This window comes from Chrysoperla carnea, chromosome 3 (assembly GCF_905475395.1).
Source record: "Chrysoperla carnea chromosome 3, inChrCarn1.1, whole genome shotgun sequence".
NCBI classification, from domain to species: Eukaryota; Metazoa; Arthropoda; class Insecta; order Neuroptera; family Chrysopidae; genus Chrysoperla; species Chrysoperla carnea.
Window position 1 is genome coordinate 25,744,318 of NC_058339.1, and position 18,859 is coordinate 25,763,176.

Below are 18,859 nucleotides of genomic sequence, written 5' to 3' on the forward strand. Positions count from 1 at the left end.
AATTTTTTTTGAAACCCACTAGTTTTGGGTCATTCTTTTCAGCTGTGATGACAATTTTTCGCTAGCTGTCAATAATGTGCTTAATTCCGGGACCAGGACTCCACATTCTTGAATTCTATTAGAGCTAGGTTAATTTTTATTACAAATTTGAGAAGTATGACCCAAATTTAGTAGGATTACATACTTGGTTAATCAAAATTGGATAAAATTTGGATATGATAGAGCAAAATTAAATTTTTTGGATTCTGATGACGTCATAAAGTTAAAAAATACGATTTTTTTGATAACACAGGTAAATTTGATCCGATCTTACTGGAATTTTTTTTGAAACCCACTAATTTTGGGCCATTCTTTTCAGCTGTGATGTCAATTTTTCCCTAGCTATCACTTATGTGCCTAATTCCGAGACCAGGACCCCACATTCTTGAAATATATTAGAGCTTTGTTAATTTTGATTACAAATTTGAGTTACTTGGTTATATTCGTATACGTTATGCTAACAAATACTTCTAAAATATAGCAAATTTCCGTGTTTTTTAAAATATCGGGTCTATATTTCCAATCCTTTTGCCATTTCTAAAACAGTTTTTGAACAACGTTGTTAAATTACCACTTGATTTGAACCACATCTCTATAACTAGTTTTGACCATTTTTTTTCGTTTAGCATTCGAATTCGTTTACTGACGTTAACATGTTTACGAACAAAGATAAGTTAAGGATTTGATGGAATGAGTAAGTTGAGGGAGAGAACTTATAAACGTGGGCGAACCGTCGGAAACAACTACCCATAAATAATAAAGATAATACTAAAATAGTGTCTGAACATTTGAAACTACGTAGAAAGTGGACAGGATATAAATTAATGGGACAGATAAAATTTCATTATATTCGAATATAAAGTAAATTTAATTTAATTTTGATTTTCGTGGAAATATCGACAATTTGTTTATTTGTTAATCTTTTTTTGTAAATAAAACAGGTTGTTTATTTACAAATTTTGAAATCGTTTATTATAAAGTCTGTCAATATAATACCCTTGTGAAAATATTTCAAGCAAGAGACTTAAAAGTTTTACTAATACAAAAGAAGAGTTTTTCAGAATTACTAAAACTTTTTAAGTCTTTCGTTTGAAATGTTTCCACAAGGGCATGTTTATGATAACAATGCTAGCTCGTACTTAGAAAGCATGAATTGGGGAGACGGCATAGGCCTGAAAAATATATCGCATAACAAGAAACGAAAATCGATTCAAATATTCCAATGCAATTGTGTTGTGATCGTGAGCGAACGATAGGGAGAAAACGACTTGAATTTGCGAGGAGACTATCTTAATTTCAGTCTTCTCATAAATCCAAGTTGTTCTTTTTTAATTGCAGGAGACTGTCTATCATTAAAATAACAATTCAAAGTAAACTGCCACTAGTAAAGCTACAAATACATATAGCAAGCATTGAAGCAAACATATACTAGTATCTTTCTTATACACGTTGCTTAATCTATATGTACTCTCTCACACTCATTAATGTAGTATGGGAAATGATTTAAAAAACAAATTGTATACATTTTTTGCGGTCATACACCATATTTATGACATATATATGGTCGAAAATCACATATATACGGTCGGAAGGTAAATTGAAAAATGAATGAATACTAAATGTTGGAGTCATAATGCGTTGAAATTTATTTTTCATACCGGAGACGGTATCGATAAAATTCAATGTCGGTTTTTTTGTATGTGGAAATAAATAAGGTACAATTGTCTTGTTTCGACAGACTTTGTTTTGCCAATTATTTGCAAACAATTTTGACATTTTGATATCAAATTACTCATGAGTAATTTGATATCAAAATGTCAAAAATCATAAAAAATGTCTCTCACCAGGCCATAGGTATATATAATGATTGGGAAAAAATCGACTAAAAAGTTTATTTACCATACGATCAGGGTCGGATTAAAATTTGAGGGGTACTGGGCCGAAAATCATAGGGGCCTCATGTAAGGGCAGATGTAAGTTTCATTGTATGTTAAAATTTCTTTAATTATTTTGGCTATCTGATTTTAACAGTGAATTTTACTTTGTATTTGTTATAAGTACCCTAAGTTATGAATACTCGCTTATTCCTTCAGCCATTTGCTGACTGATTTTTTTAAACATATTTTTCATATTATTGTTAGGGGCCCCCAGAATATTCGGGGGTTCTGGCCTGGGCCCACTCGTGTCTGTACATTAATCCAGCCGTGCAGACGATATACAGTAAAAATATATGGATTGATAAACGCACTTTCTGTTCTAGAATGTAAATCGACTTCTTTAAATACTTAGTATAAATTGTTCCCGCCACTTCCCGTAACAGTTTACTTACCTTTGTTTTTCTATAATTTATACAATTATTGTAACTAATTTTACAAATAAAAAAAACAAACGCCCAAATTTTTTTTTTAATATTTTTAATAATATATCATTATTTTATGAGAATTCACAGCATGTAATAAAATATGTACAGCATTTGCATTTTTTTTATACAATTATATAATTTTTTTTTTTTTTGTTTAAAGCTCTATCCACAATTAAGATTCTTGTTAGAAACTAGTTATTGTTAAATTTTTATAGTACGAAAATCCTAAAAGATTACTTTGTAAATTATAGAATAGAATAATAAAAAATTTACAAAAATTAATAATTGACATTGGGAAGGAAATAAGTAAGATAAGTAAACAGTTTTTTTTTGTTGTTTTTTTAACTCATTTTAAAGTTCTCTGATTTATTTTTTAACATAATTTTTTTTTTATATTTAATATGATGTCTTTTTCAGTTCTTTTAATTCGTTTACTAAAGTATTCTCACTTGTTACATATCTTTTTTTTAAGTTTTTGTGGTTGGAATTATGATTGAAAACAGCCTCATCCTAAAACAAAAGAAATTTGATGTTATTAAAATGAATTAAAGTAAATGTTATAAATACGATTTAAAATTGCCGCCCATTTTGTGACGTAAATTTTGTATTTATCTGATAAAACATTGCAATGTTAAATGTTTGTTTAATTAGGGGTCGAAAGATCTCGTACAAATTATATATAATCTGCATTTCGGTCAAACTTTTTCAAATTTTGGGGAATGATAGTTTAAGTCATTCTGAATAAAAGTTTCCAAGGTCACAAGTCAGGAAAATGTACTCATTTATATAAAAAAAATTATTATAATTTAACTAAAATAATAGCTGAAAATATTGGTCTTAACAATTCATATAGATCCACTGAATATTTAATACTGCTTCTCCTTCAAATTTCGTAACATATTCTTCAAAGAAACAAGAATTAAAAGCAACACCCTTACATTAAAAAACACACGTATGCATATAGTTATACATATCTGTATATAAATTTGCCTATACACACATAGGCATATATTATACAAATAAGTAGATTTTCCAACTTTAATTTAGGTATAACATGAAATCCTGTCATTTTCATGACTTGTGACCATATGAACTTTTCTTTTTGCCAAAATTTCAAAAAGTTTGACCGAAATGAAGGTAAAAACTATCTATTTTTAATTATGAGTGGCGCCTATGTATGTTTATCTGTTCCCTCATAATTACTAAACTACTTATCATAAATTTAAAAATTAGGTATCGTTGAAAGCGTATTGATCGTCCGCTGGTTATACACTATATGACATCATATTGAATTGAATGTGGCGCTTTTATAACGCCAAAATATCTTAGCGATCCCCCAACTGTAATGGCAATTTTACTTATCATAAAAAAAAGAATAGATCTCTTTTGAAATAATTTACGTTTCCGAAGTAATAATATGACACGTACTTAGTTTTTGAGAAATTAGTTCTTTAAAATTTTCAACATACCTCTTTAAAATTATCTTCCATGTTTAGAAGTTGCTTAATTGTATTATAAACAGACGGTGATCTTTTAACATCATTTTGATTTTTTTGTTGTGCTAATAACTCTAAAATAGGCTCAGTAAATGGATGTCGAACAGGTGTTGCAGGCCTTAAAAGTACAAACTCTTTCTGTCCAGTCTTCTTATTATTTGGAGCATTCAATTTTAAATGACTTGACGTAATTGGCACACTCGTACTGGTAATTGTCGTTGATGTAATAGGATTTAGTGTTGTTGAAACTTCTTTAGGCATTACTGTTTGTATACTATGAATATTTTTACGATCAGAAAATGTTAATTTCTTATGAATTGGTGACCAAAGTCCGTGATTTGGAGTCTCTTGTTTTTTGTTAATTTTTTCTGTATTTAAATTGCGTTTATTATACCAATTAATCCACATATTAGTATCGTTTGGATCCATACTTAAAGTTGATTTTTGTTTTTTATCTGGTTTTTCATCACCATATTTTCGCAATCTCTTGATGTCATTACTATATTTGGATTGATAATTTTCAAGTGTTTTTAGTGCGTCTTCATTTTTTTCATCAAAATTTTGATTTTTTGTTGATTGGTATTCATTATCAGGCCATGTATCATCTTCCGATTTATCATAATAATCGTTATTTTCTTCGGCATCGGTGGTTACTTGATCTAGGCCATTAGTTTTCCACTTATTTTGTTTTTTAAGTGCGTCATTGTACATTTGTGATAATATTAAATTGTGTAAAAATGCTGAATTAGCATTATCATTATTAATATCGGGCTGTTGTTCTCTCAAATCATTCTCATACCAATCATCTTGATCCAAAACATCATTATCAAAATCTTTTGGATCATCTTGTAGCATTCGATCTTGTATATCAGCCATTGGGTACGAATCTTCATCTGAATTATATAATTCATAAGGAATTGGTTGTCTCATTCTTCGATCATCATAAAAATATGGAAAAGTTTGATATGGTTCGTATTTGGAATTTCTAGTTGGAGCATAGTATAAGGGATATGCTAAAGGGTCTTGTTGTGGGTAAAAATATTCATCAAAGTAATCTTGTGGATATGGATTATAAAAAGGTTCATAGTAAAAACCAGGATAATTTGCTGGTATTTGGCTAGAAACACGGGGTGCTTTATAATTTGCTAGTGGAAGTCCATACGATGCAGGTATCCATTGCGTTGAAGTTGCTGTTCGGTGTGAAGGTATCGATGAACGGCCGTAACGTGTTGTACCAAATACTGCAGAATAGGAAGTTGTGCCGCATGGGAGAATAATCATTACACTACATAGCATACACAACTTCATCAGCCTTTGATATTGAGGGTATAACATCTGTAACGAAAAAGGACAGATGTTAAAAAACATTAAATCACTTCGTACACTTTCAAAAAAAAAAAAAAAAAAAACACTTGAAAGCTTTTTAATTTTGTTTCTTGTATTTTAAAGTAATAAACCAAATTTTGTTCAGTTGCGGGAACAATTATTAATTTGTTGATTCGTTTTAAATAATTGGAAAAAGGACCTAACTTTTTAGGAAACATTTTTACGAAAAGTATAAAAATTTTATATTTTGAGTAAATGTATCTTAAAACAAGTGAAAACAAACAATTGACTGAGTTAATTGTTGAAAGACCCTGTATAGAAAGTGTTGAATTGCAGTGTTTGCATTATTTTTTATAAATTAGAAGAGTTAAAAAAAACGACACAATTATGGCGGCCTTTCGATCGCCATTTGATTTTAGAAAATTTTCGAAAATATTTTCTAGATTTTTTTTTTTGTGTTTTCGAGAATGTTTCACAAGATCAATAGTTGAAGCTACCTGCAAATTTTCAATTTCTTATCTTTCATAGTTTTTCAGAAAATGGACACCAAACTTTTGTTCTAATTTGCGCCCTAACAGGTAAAGAGTAATGTTTACAAAAAAATGTTTCAAACACTTTTATTTAAAAATATCGAAAAATTAATATTATTTAATGCTTTTTTTATAAAATCATTTTTATTATATGCGACGCGACGGCAGATTGGTAAAAAATCATGGTTCATTTTTTAAATATTGAAAAATTTGTGCTTGATAGCTGAAGGTTCAGGATAGAGTCAATAATATATAAGTGATACAAAATATCAACAGTAATTACTTTCTTATTAATGCATTTAGTTTATAGGCAATTTTATTACAGATATGATGTACAAATTATATAATGAACAAAATTAAATCTTAATATTACTTCTCTAGCCTGTTTTTCCTAAGCGGTACATTTTTAGACCGTGAGTCTATTTTTCGTCATTAGCCAGCACGATAGAGAAATAATCGTCCTTCTTTTACGCCAAAACGATCTAATTTTTTTTCACAGAGACACATGGAGGTTCGAAGAGTAATAGCACTTTTCTTTGCTAATAGGTATATATTACTTTTTATCCTCTACAAATATTTCATTCCTGAGGGAAAATGCTTGTTAGATTTTTAAAAGTACATGAAATTATGTATAATAGAGAATAAACGGGTTTAGATAAATAATTTTCTATTTCCTGAAAATCGAGATGAAAAAAGAAAATCTTATTTCCTCTCGAAAATTCCATATGTTATATTCTTTACATAGAGTTTGTTTTATATTTATACCAAGACAAATCTTATTCCGTCTATCTTGTAGCATTGATAAAGGTTAGTTTGATTATCAAAATTGAGATTTTAATCGTAGATCGAATGTAAAATTTATGAAATCGAATGAAATGTCATTATCGACATAATTTATTGAAACGAAAATCCGCCAAACACAAAACTGTCTAATGGATTGAAAAAAACCAAATTGAAAATTAAAAAAAAAAAAATTTCGACGGCTAGTTCAACTTGAGAAATTAAATAAAAGTGAAAACAAACAATTGACTGAGTTAATTGTTGAAATATCATGTATAAAAAGAGTTGAATACCAGTGCTTATAAAAGTTTAAAAAGCTAACACAATTATGGAAACCTTTCGGCTGCCATTTATTTGGTTTTCGAAAGTATTTTCTAAAATTTTTCCACGTGAGGGTTTGGCTTGCAACTAGTTGCAAACCATTTTTTAGCCACTAAAATGAAATTTCTAAACATAAATAGCCATAATAAGTCGGACCTTAAGTAATACCAAATATGCATTATCAAAACAATCTTATAATTTTGTTTAGTAGGCAACTCTCATGCATTTACGTAAAAAATTTGCCAGCCCATGTAACATTTGTGATATTTGAAAAATAATAATTATTTTTCGAATATATTTCCAATAATTAAATTAAATTTCAATTAAAGTAGGTATTAAAGAGAAAATATTGAAATATGGAAAATATTTAAAATTCTCTTTAAAATTCAACATATGAAAATTAATAATTAATATATTTATTAATGTTTAGTTAAGGAATCATAATTTTAGCAAATAATATTCGAGATGAAATAATATCAACGTTCATCGTTAAATAAATAATATTATGAGGCCCCCGGCAAACATTGAGGTAGCCCACGCATTTAATGTAATGCCTGATTCAAATAAAATAAGCACCTCTTATACATACTCGTATTGATTTTTAAAAATCAAGTATTTAAAAATTAAATCTATTTCTTGGTTTTTGTCGTTCTTCAAGTATTTATTATAAACATTTATTTGACCTTTGTATTCACCTTAATATTCAAAAAAAATTTATGATTTTTCATAATTCTCATGATTTTTTATACCGTTAATGTTTAAGATAACTGCATGATAAGGCGGTAGTATGAAACTATTGTTTTAATTAGTTTTTAAAAAAGCTAGTTTATTGGGATCTTTTGGGATTTTAAAAATTATTTCACCTATAATAAGTTACAATGCAGAGTTTCTGAGATATCGTAATATTTCAATCGATTTTACGAAGTATTTTAAAAAATATTCGACCAGTTATCAAATCCACCCGATTTTTGTACTTTTTGGGTCAAAAACCCATACTGGGGTTTATCGAAATTAGAGATAAAAAAAATTTTTCGATTTTTTGCAATTTTTTAAAGAAATTCCCACCGAAAAATTAATCCATAAAATTGTGAAGAAAAGGGAGAACTAGTGAGGTCTATAACGTGAAATTCTTTGTTTTAAAAACAATTAAGAAATTGCCCAACAAAGCGTGCTGGTATCTGCTAGTATTCAGATAAAGTCGAATAATCAACTATATAAAGTTTAACGTTAAAGTTTGACGTTGATCAGTTTCGGCGTAAATTCGAAGAAAATTTTCCAGAATCCAACGAAATTCAATTTTCTATATTTTATCAAATTGTATTCATTTTAAAATGATTAATAATTATTATAACAAAAAAGCTAAAGTTGACGAAATTTTCCATTCATTAATGAAAACGTTTTTATAACGTAGTTGAAAATTATATAAGATATTGAAGAAAATAATTAATTTTGATTACGTAGTAAAAAAAAAATAAATATAACATATTATTTCTTCATTACGGTGTAGTGGCTATTATGGAGTAAGCTCAATAACAGATATTATTGTTATGATAATATAAACTAGGACAAGTATTTGTTTATTCTTACAATCAAACATATCAAAAACAATCACTTATATAAGTAAATTCAATTTTAATTATTCAATGAAATCAATAATTTAGTAACAATAATTTCATTGTTTAAAATTTTGATAGTTTATTTTAGTAATTTACTTTTTCTGAAGTAAATATAGTGGGTATATTAAAGTTATTTTAGGCTTCATTAAATTTTTACGAAAACTATCAGTTTAAAAATAATAAATACTCGTAAAACATGAAATATTGGAGATACATCAAAGGATTTCTACCCGAGAATTCTCGAGATATTTGTCTTTAGTCGAGATAGGAAAAAAATTCAACACTTCGAGAACTCGAGAAATCAATCCCGTGCGCTAGTAAATAACTTAAAAAAACACGAATTTATGTAATTTGAGTCTACTGTGCAACGAACTTACTCTTATTTTACTAAAATAAGAAACCGCCCATCAGATGATGCTGTTAATGATACTCTTGTATTTCTGAAAGCCTATATTTTAGGAAAAAGCTTTGAATAAAAATTAGATTTCTTGAATTCGATGATTTTTTTAATCGAAAGACTGTGATGTTATTAACATAATAGTTTACAAATATAAAAAAGCCTTTTTAGTTTAAGTTGGTAGCAAAATGTTTGTTTTGTTAAACAAGTTTTTATAGTTATAAAAACACACAAAAAAATGCTAGAAAATACTTTTTAAAAAAAAATTCGAAAACCAAATAAATGGCGGCCGAGCGCCTGCTATATAGGTAATTGTGTTGCTTTTTAAACTCTTCTAATTTATAAAAAAATAATGCAAGCAGTGGCATTCAACACTTTCTATATAGAGTATTTCAATAATTAACTCAATCAATTGTTTATTTTCACTTTTTAAAATTTATTATTAATATTAAAAAAACTCATGAGCAGCAGAACTCCGCCACTAAAGTTATATATCCTCCTCAGTAAATATTTCTTATTTAATTGTTAGATCCTTTTTAATGTTATGTTTTTTTCTTAAAAAAAAAAATTTTAATGTTCTTAAAATTTATGTAAATCAGACATCTCCAAAATTACAAAATGTACTCTCCCCACCTCTGCTTGTTGAGTCTACCTTCGATACAGTGCATAAAGCTAAATTTTCGGGAACGATATGATTAACTAGTGAAAACAGAATTTAAAAAACAAATTTTTTGGGTACGTAATCCTAAACTCGTACTTGAAACATATCTAAGAGCACTCCCCATTAAATTATCTTTTTCTCTAAAGCTTTTTTCAAACTGATCCGATTGAAAATCATCGCCAATTTTTTAGTTCTTTTATGATAAAAAAAATCTGACAAATTCTTTACTTTGATTCTGAAGTAAAAAATTTAACAAGTAATCTTCTTTATTCATTTATCTGTGAAAAACTTTTAGTTATGCCAAGATGAAACAAAGTACCAAATGTATATGGATTACTTTTCTTTTGTATTTTTCCAGGCAAGATTTCTATTAACATTTATTTATAGATATCACATCTAAACTAAAATATACAGGCTGATCCAATATTACTGCCATAAACGGCAATAGCCACTTTTCATTGCTAAATTTTACATTTCTTCGTTTCCAATTAAAAAGGTTTTACAAAATTAAAACAAATCAATCAAAACTCGCTTTGATTTGAATTGCTACTTTATAAATGAGCTTCTTATTGAAACTTCGAAAATACATGGTGAAAAAAAATATGTTCGTTTTTTATTTTTATCTAATATAAAACAAGTGAAAACAAACAAATGATATGAGTCAATTGTTGAAATATCCTGTATTTATATCTTGAATGTCAGTGCTTGCATTATTTTTAATAAATTAGAAGAGATTAAAAACCAACACAATTAATACGACGATAGTGATGTAATGAACTAGAGAAATTTTTTTATTTCAAATATATGTCTAATCAGGGTTTATTTTCTAACATTTTCTAACAATCTAAATTTCAAAATCAATTTATTTAAAAAATCTGAACAAAGACTCCTCATTCAATAATGTTAGTTTACAAATGTTAATAACATTAATGTATTACAAGTTGCATAGTTCAAAAAAAACTGTTTGATATTACTTGAATCGAAATATCATACTTTTCCAAATCAATACTTTTTACGATCAATTAACGATTTAGGATAGTTATGATCCTTAAAGTTTATCAAAATAAATAATATTATTTCAATTTAAGTTGGCATAAATCTCAGTTTCATAAGTAAACATAATCAAAATAAATCAACATCTGATGCAAAATATAACAAAAGGGAATTCTATAAATACGGTAACGCATGTTGTATATATACATTGATTACACACACCAATGTATATCGAGTTGCATAGATGAAACAAGTGAACACTAAATTGTTAGCATTATCTGAGACTTAATTATACATCATTTAGGATTTATTGATCAAAAATATGACAAAATCATTAAATTGGGACACTTCATTTCCTAAAATCATTGTATGCTGTCTTTATTCCAGGGTTCTTTTTATTGAATTCGACCCACACCACATAGAACAAATCCCACGCAAAATTTTATATAATCCATTATACAGGAGCAAAAAATCAAAATAGATTTAATATTAACATAAATATTTATTCCTTAAGGGAACATAAACAAAACTAAATAACATCTGGTACAAAGAAATTAGTGACCGGGAAAATTTCTAAAAATAGGATCAAACATGGTATGTATGTATATACAGTAACATAAAAAAAAAATTTGCATTCCAGTACGGTACCATTTATTTAAAAAACCGATAGTTGACCTAGATACTTGTGTTATAACAACAGGTAGTGCTTATGCCTACCTACCCCCAATCAGTGCGCATCGTTTTTGCATTCATTCACAAAAATAATCTACCCTATATATACGAGTATATAGATATATAACACATTCAATTATTTTTTGGAATCAACAAACATCCATTATGACCTAGTATAGCAATATTGTTTGGAATTATGTTCCAAAATATTTTTTATAAATATAATTTTATAGCATAAAAATAAAAACACAAGCAAAGAAGCTCTACAATATTGTACTAAAAAAAAAAAAAATTGAAAAGGGACAATTATAATCAAATTTATTTCAAAAATTCAAACCTTTTAATTAGTAGCACTAGGATAAATCTTATAAATTTTTTGTTTATTTGTATTTATTTAAAAACACAAACACTTCCTTTTTTTGAAAATTTTATATTTTTAGTTTCTTCGAATCATTTAAATTTGTTTTAAATGGAGAGCAACAGACAGAATGACGTGTTCTTTATGACGCACCCTTATATATAACTATGCGATACTTACCACCCTTTGACGTCATTATATATTTCTCTATAAACACCTACAGATTTTCTGAATGAAACTCGACGATTGAGCTTTTCACTGAAGTGGGGGTGGAAATTGTTAGATTACTATTATTCTGTTTACAGTTTGCTAGCAAGCGATTGGTGAAAGCCATATTAAAAGAAAGCTGTTATTGGTCTAGTAACATAGCTACGTTATTTATGTTATTGATCGACGCAGAATATAATAAACAGGTTCCTGCTATTAATACGGAATAGCATAAAACAACATGTTGCAGCTATTTTTATCAAATTTGGTTCCGTATCACGTACTTAATGAGGAGCTATATTGTAAAATATATTTAGAAATTTTCTCTCTCGCACTTTGGCTTATCATATTATATTTAATATGTTACGTGTGGTTATGATTTTAGTTGAAAGAAAAAAGTCGTTTTTTCTTATTACCTAATTTCAAATCAATCGATGATGGTCGCTTGCAGAATTGTTCGTGGGTATTATCTGTTGTTCCATCTCGATGCCCCCAATCCTATGAAATTTCATTCATAATATCTTACCTAGAACTAACTATAATGACTATTTGACACTATTTGATAATAGGCGTGACTTAAAACCATGTCAGAGTTTATTCCAGGACACTTAACAACAAATATAGATAGATATACATTATACATATATATAAAATGCACCACAAATCACCTGCTTTGTGCATTAAACAAATAAATGCATTTATATAAATATCAATATTTAAACATGTATAGAATTTTATATGTTTAGAGCCACATATAAAATATCTAAATAATGAAGAATTAAAAAATTGATTTTTAAATTCTTCTAGAGTAGGTGTTGGAAAATATATAAACAAAATTTAAAAAAACCGTCTTTGTAAAACAGCAAATCATTAATTATATCAACTTTATTTTAATTTATAATCGTGAAATCCGATTAGTAGCCATCGTGAATTCCTACTAGAAATCCTCTTTTTTCCTCTTTTGGAAAAACCGGTAATGTTCATTGCCATCGTGATCACAAACCAATAACGGAACGCTTTCAAATGAATTTGAATCTCAATGTTCAATGCTTATATACACTACAGGGTTTACAGGGAAAGTGTGTCAAGCAAGTTTATTAATCATTTAAGTTAGTTATAATTAATTATTAACTACCTAATAATTTTTCCTTGCTGTTATCAATCTTCTAGTAACAATTTCGAGTTTTGATACTCGATTTTACCAATTTGTCTATACCTTTTTTAAATTATTGCAACGATATCTGTAATCTCCAAAGAACGATTTTCTATTCCTAGCTTGGCCAATCTACCTGCCTTAACGATGAAAAGGGTTTTTACGATAATAAGTTTAATCTAAAATAGTTTCTAAATTGGAGTCTAAGGGTATGTTTATTTTGAAGCAAAGACAAACCATAAAAGAGATGATAGTTTCTTATATTTTCAATCATTAGTTCATGTGGCCCTGTCCAAAAAATACGTCAGCAAAATCTGACTTAATCAACCCTAAGAAGAACACTATGTGGTTGATCTAGACTTAAGAGGCATACTTTAAATTGGAAAGTTGTTCTTCATAAAAAAAGCCAACAATTTTTTCTTCGATACATTTTTTACGTTAAGTAATTGATGGTACTAATTTTTTATTATTAAAGATCATTTGGGTAAACTTTCTTATTTTAATACGTTAGTAAAATTTGTATTAATTAATTTAATCGAATATTTGATATCAATAAAACATAAAAAAGTCAAATTTTGTTTTAGATATCTGCTGAATGTATTCGTTTTTCAAAAAAAATGTTTCAAACAAAAGCTTTAGACTTTGTTATGAAATACAACTTTCCAATTTAAAGTATCACTTTATCTCTTACCAATAATGAGCAGGAACTTTCTCGAAATTTCGAGTTACAACTCAGTCGAAGTTAAATGGATCACACTTAACAGCTTTATTTATTTCCATTGACATACTATTGTGACAGCTATTATTGTTCACCATTGCTTCAAAACAAAACAACTCTAAATGATATTAAAAAACTAATACTTTTAATTAATTATATTAAAACTTTATTGGTATGAAATGTGCTTCAGAATTGACTACATATTCATCTAAGCTTATTTCCTGATTTTCATCTCTAAATAATAAATATAAATATTTTAATGTTTCTGCTAAAAAAAAAGATTCCATTTTATCTAATGGACGTGTTTGTTTTATATTTCGAACATTTGCAATTGATGTATAACCATTTGTTACTTTTGTAAAATTTTCAAAAGCTTGAAATATCTTCCAGCCCCATTCTTGGTATCTAGTACGATTTTCAGGTACTATTTCTGCCATATACCATAAACTTTCAATAAATTCTGGTCTTAGTAAATTATGAGAATCGCCAGATTTTACATATAAATCAGCAGCAGTTTTATCCTTAAAAAAAATTATTATATATTAAATTTTCTTATCTAGTTTTTATACCATGCATATATGTAATATACCAAGGTATACTAAGTTTAGTCTCAAGTTTGTAACGCTTAAAAATATTTATGCTACGAACAAAATTTTGGTATAGGTGTTCATAAAATCACCTAATTAGTCCATTTCCGGTTGTCCGTCCGTCTGTGGGTCGAAAAATGTACTCGGATAGCACAAAACTATTTCTCTATGTATAGAAATGTAATAGCAAAACGTATCTCGTTGAGGCTTCAGTCTTCTTGACGTATGATTTGAACAAGAACTGTCGATCTATTTATAGCTTACCTGTAAATTAAAGTACGCAATTTCAGGTGCTAAAAATGTCGGCTGTCTAGCGTACATTTGATAGCATGTTGTTAATAAATCTTCAGCTATAGATAGATGATGGCGAGGTAAACCGTTATGAACACCAAGTGCTAATGTGCCCGATAAATAACAAGTTAAATGATCCATTTTTGGTTTGAAATTATCATCGGAGCCTAATAATTCACCAATAAATAGTAAATTTGATGCAGGTGTACGTTTCATTAACACTTCTTGAGCACCTTTCATAGCTTGTAAGTAATCATCTCGAAAACTATAATAAATAAAAATTAATCAATATAAAATAATAATAATAAAGTCTCTAGGTGAATCTTTCTCAAATTCCAGTCTGCAGGTCTCATCTTCGCCACCTTATCCCAACTCGGAATACAGACGGGCCTTCGGACGTCGCGTGGACTGACGGACCTATAGACTACACGGCCACAAGTCAGTGAACCTTCTTCAGAGGACGTAGCTACCTTGTGAAGATTTATGTCTCTCAACGAAATTTGTGGCTCTGGGGTGTAAACCCTATATCTTCTCTACCCTCTTTGCAGACATGAATGGGTTAAAATTTCAAATTTAAATAATAATAATAATAAAACAAAATTTTTAAGAGATAAATTTTCAATAATTTAAAATCACTGCGATATTATTGGGAATACAAATCAATCGAAGAATTGTGGATCTCAAAATAAGCTATTTTTATGGACACTCAGAACGACGTTGATAATATTTAATAAAAGACTTACTAATCTATCGTTTTTCCAGTTTGCAACCATTGTTTTAACAAATATTCATAATAACTATCACCTCGTGCACCCATTGTAATTGTAGAGTATTGCCTAAATTTCCCACTAAGTGCATTAATAAAAATAGGAACAAGTCCATGCTTCTTTGGTAATTCATGAACATGATCAGATATTTTGGAAGCCACTTCCTAAATTTGATCCAAAAAATATATATATATATGTAATATTCTTTTAGTGATTTTAAAATGGCAATAGAATTATGAATACCTCAAATCGAGAATCACCTGTACTTCTGGATAAATCTCGAAATTCTAATTGTATTGTTGTCACTTCAGATGTACTGCTGTCTGGTGACCATTTGGGCGCATGTGCAAGGCCAGTTCTTAAATTAATATCTGAATATGGTATACCTGAATCGGTATTGAAGCAAGGTAATAATCTTTCACCTAAATCTCGCTATAAACAAATACAACATTTGTATACAAAGAAATATGTATAAAACAAAAGATTTTAATGAAAAATTATTTATTTTTTTTACTCTTGACAATTTTCAAAAAGTACAAGAGATGAGATTGGATGGAAGAACGTACTGGTGGAACTACAAGACAGATATGGTCTGAGTACAATCGCAGGCGATTGTACTCATTATATTCTCTTCAAATTCCAATGCAAAATTCTAATTAATTTCCTAAAGTATCTTAATAAATTTTCATTAAAATCTTCGCTAAAAATTATAAAATAAACTCACTGCTTTGTCTAAGTACATTTTGTCCGAAGTTAAATGATATATACTTAATAATCCACCTAAAACTCGAATGGTTATTTCAAAAAGATTAACATCGTTTGGTATATCGAATGTTAATTTCTGTTCGACCCATTCTCTAGCTTCTTCATATTCTGAAAATTTAAACAACATTTTTTTTTTGGTAAAAATTAAAATTTTTAATTATTAATACTACCTTCTTGTAAATTCATTATATACATAGTATCCAAAGAATCAATTATAGTTAATCCAACTCCAAACCAGTTACTATAGCTAGCACTAATAGGTTTCAAATGATCATGCCCCCAAGCAAATGTTTTATAACCTTTCCATGCATGTTTAAATGCATTCACTACAGCTATTTGACGAGTATTTGTAGGACCTAGAAAAAAGATTTTAGAAAATGTATTAATAGATTACTATTAGCGTTTAAAAGATATTCGTAACCACAGTTCAATCTTTTTCTGTGTATGTTCTTTCCTGAAAAATGAGTACTAATGTACCCCCTTGCAACCCTACTCCCAGCACCCATGGACTCATACCAAAAGTAATAGTAATATATTTATTGAATTATTTGAAAATTCTATGGTCGATTTATTGTATTTTCAAAAACCTGGAGACTGTTTTAAATATCTATGTACAAAATTTCCGAAGCTGTCAAAAGCAAAGTTGAAAGAGGGAGTTTTCACTGGCCCCGACATCAGAAAGCTTTTAACCGGCACCCTCTTTGTGGAAAGTATGAATGAGACGAAAAAATAATATTGTGTATCGTTCAAGGATGTGGTGTGAAAGTTTTGGGAAATACTAAGGATCCTGACTACAAAACCATTGTTCAACTAGCAGCATACGAAGCTCAAGGCTGCAAGATAAGCCTGAAGGTCCATTTTTTGCACTCCTACATAGACTTTTTTCCTGAAAACCTGGAAGTTTACAGCGAACAACAAGGGGAGCGGTTTCATCAGGATGTTCGCGATATCGAGAGACGGTACCAAGGCAGATGGGATGGCACTATGCTTGCAGGCTACTGTATAATTTTTAATAAACGAGTGCTTTTACCAATTTTTGTTCTTGAATTTGCAAAAAAATCTTACGTGATAGAAAAAAATGGCCATCACTTCTGATATCAGCCCATTCTAAAACTTATAATTTAGTAAAAATATCTCATGCAGCTGACAAAAATTTTTTTTTCGCAGACCTGTGGAAAGGCTATTAAGGTAGTACCTGCATGAAATCACTTTTCGACAGATTTGGCCGAATTTTTTTTCTCGGGTTTATAATAGCTTTATTTATGAATTCCTAAAATTTCATAATTTTTGACCGTTTAGATCGCGAGATATTTAAAGACAAAGTTCGCGATTTTGAGGGTCATGTCCCATTTAAAGCATGTAAAATGTCCGGTCTCTCCAACTATTTTTTATGATATTATTATATATTGAAGAAAAAGTAGAAAAAAATGTTTATACAATAGAATTCTAAAAAAAAAATTTAGAAATTAATTTTCACTTTCGAGATATTAATTTTGACGTATATTGATCGAAATTGGGACGTTGGCATAATTATTTCCCATTTTAAACGGTCAAAATTTCTGAAACTTTGGGAATTAATAGTAAGCATTATTAAATTCTTAAATTTAATTTTTCGTTAAATTCTGTCGAAAAAAAAATTGTACCATTGCTTTAACATAGAAACTGCAAATACCATGCTGGAACTACGTTAAGCCATCTAAGCCATTAAGATAAACATTAGAACGCGTGTCACTTTGAGTTCGCGAAATTCAAGGTATTACTACATTAAAAACCAGTAGTTTTACAATAAATATAATAAATAATCATACCAGTAAAATATTTAGGCGCATCATCTTTGAGATTCACATTTTGATTGTTTGGATGTTCTAAAACCCCTTGCACAACTTGGACAACTCCCTGTCTAGCGTTATTATCCACATCCACTTTACTGTTTGGTTTCGTTGAATAGCTTTGTGGTAATACATTATTAAACTCAACAATTGGACTATGTTTTTCTATTAACTTATTATTTTCCGTTTCGAAAATATTTGAAAGTATATACAAACTTATAATTATGCCTAATATTAATATAATGTAAAGTAATGTTCGCTGTAATCTAGATAACTGATTCCATAACTGGAAAAGAAAAACTCATTTTCATTTTATTGGGTAAGTAAATATAAAAAAAGGTAGAAACACTTACCCTCCAAATACTTCTTTTCGATTTAATCGAATTATTATCTTGATCTGCGACTAGTAACGATACATATTCACGATTTTTAAACATATTTTTAATAATATTATACACATATTACATTTTAACATACAATAATAAAATTTTTAATCACTTTTCTTCATATTGCAAATCATTTTTTTTTTTTAATATTTGATTTTTAATTTAAAAATATTTTTAAACACATGTTTGATACAATTTTGATAATTTTTTGATTACGTATATATTTTCAAAATCAAAAATTCTGATAATAAATTTAATATTTATCTACAGGTTATTCCAAAGTTTATATTGCCAAAATGATGATGGCAAGACAACATTTTGGTTATTGAAATCATCAGTCATAAAACTGTCAAATCACAAAATTTATTTTAAAAACTTAAAGTTTACTTTTTATTCAAATTTTACATTTTATTTGATTAATAGAATAATCTGAAAAACAATTTAACGTGTAAAACCTGTAGAATTAGTTAAATTTTATATGTATGTAGGAATATAATGAATACAGGATGACTGTTTATCCTGGTTTTGGCGGGACAGTCTCAAATTTGAAACTGTATTCTACAGCAATAAATTCTGCAAAATTTTGAAAACAATATAATTTTAAC

The 18,859-nt window shown here is 28.3% G+C and overlaps 2 protein-coding genes across 2 annotated transcripts; both read right to left on the reverse strand.

The window, feature by feature from the left end:
• Positions 1–2,765: 2,765 nt before the first annotated feature.
• Positions 2,766–11,669, reverse strand: LOC123295373. The gene is made up of 3 exons (XM_044876704.1): positions 11,531–11,669; positions 3,871–5,232; positions 2,766–2,911 (listed from the first exon to the last, which is right to left on the reverse strand). The coding sequence occupies exons 2-3, from the start codon at positions 5,230–5,232 to the stop codon at positions 2,798–2,800; spliced, it is 1,476 nt and encodes a 491-aa protein (XP_044732639.1). The 5' UTR covers positions 11,531–11,669; the 3' UTR covers positions 2,766–2,797.
• Positions 11,670–13,772: 2,103 nt separating this feature from the next.
• On the reverse strand, positions 13,773–18,329 carry LOC123295362 (endoplasmic reticulum mannosyl-oligosaccharide 1,2-alpha-mannosidase). The gene is made up of 8 exons (XM_044876689.1): positions 18,222–18,329; positions 17,848–18,154; positions 16,210–16,395; positions 15,999–16,147; positions 15,518–15,706; positions 15,251–15,438; positions 14,481–14,772; positions 13,773–14,150 (listed from the first exon to the last, which is right to left on the reverse strand). The coding sequence occupies exons 1-8, from the start codon at positions 18,303–18,305 to the stop codon at positions 13,788–13,790; spliced, it is 1,758 nt and encodes a 585-aa protein (XP_044732624.1). The 5' UTR covers positions 18,306–18,329; the 3' UTR covers positions 13,773–13,787.
• Between the last annotated feature and the right edge of the window lie 530 nt (positions 18,330–18,859).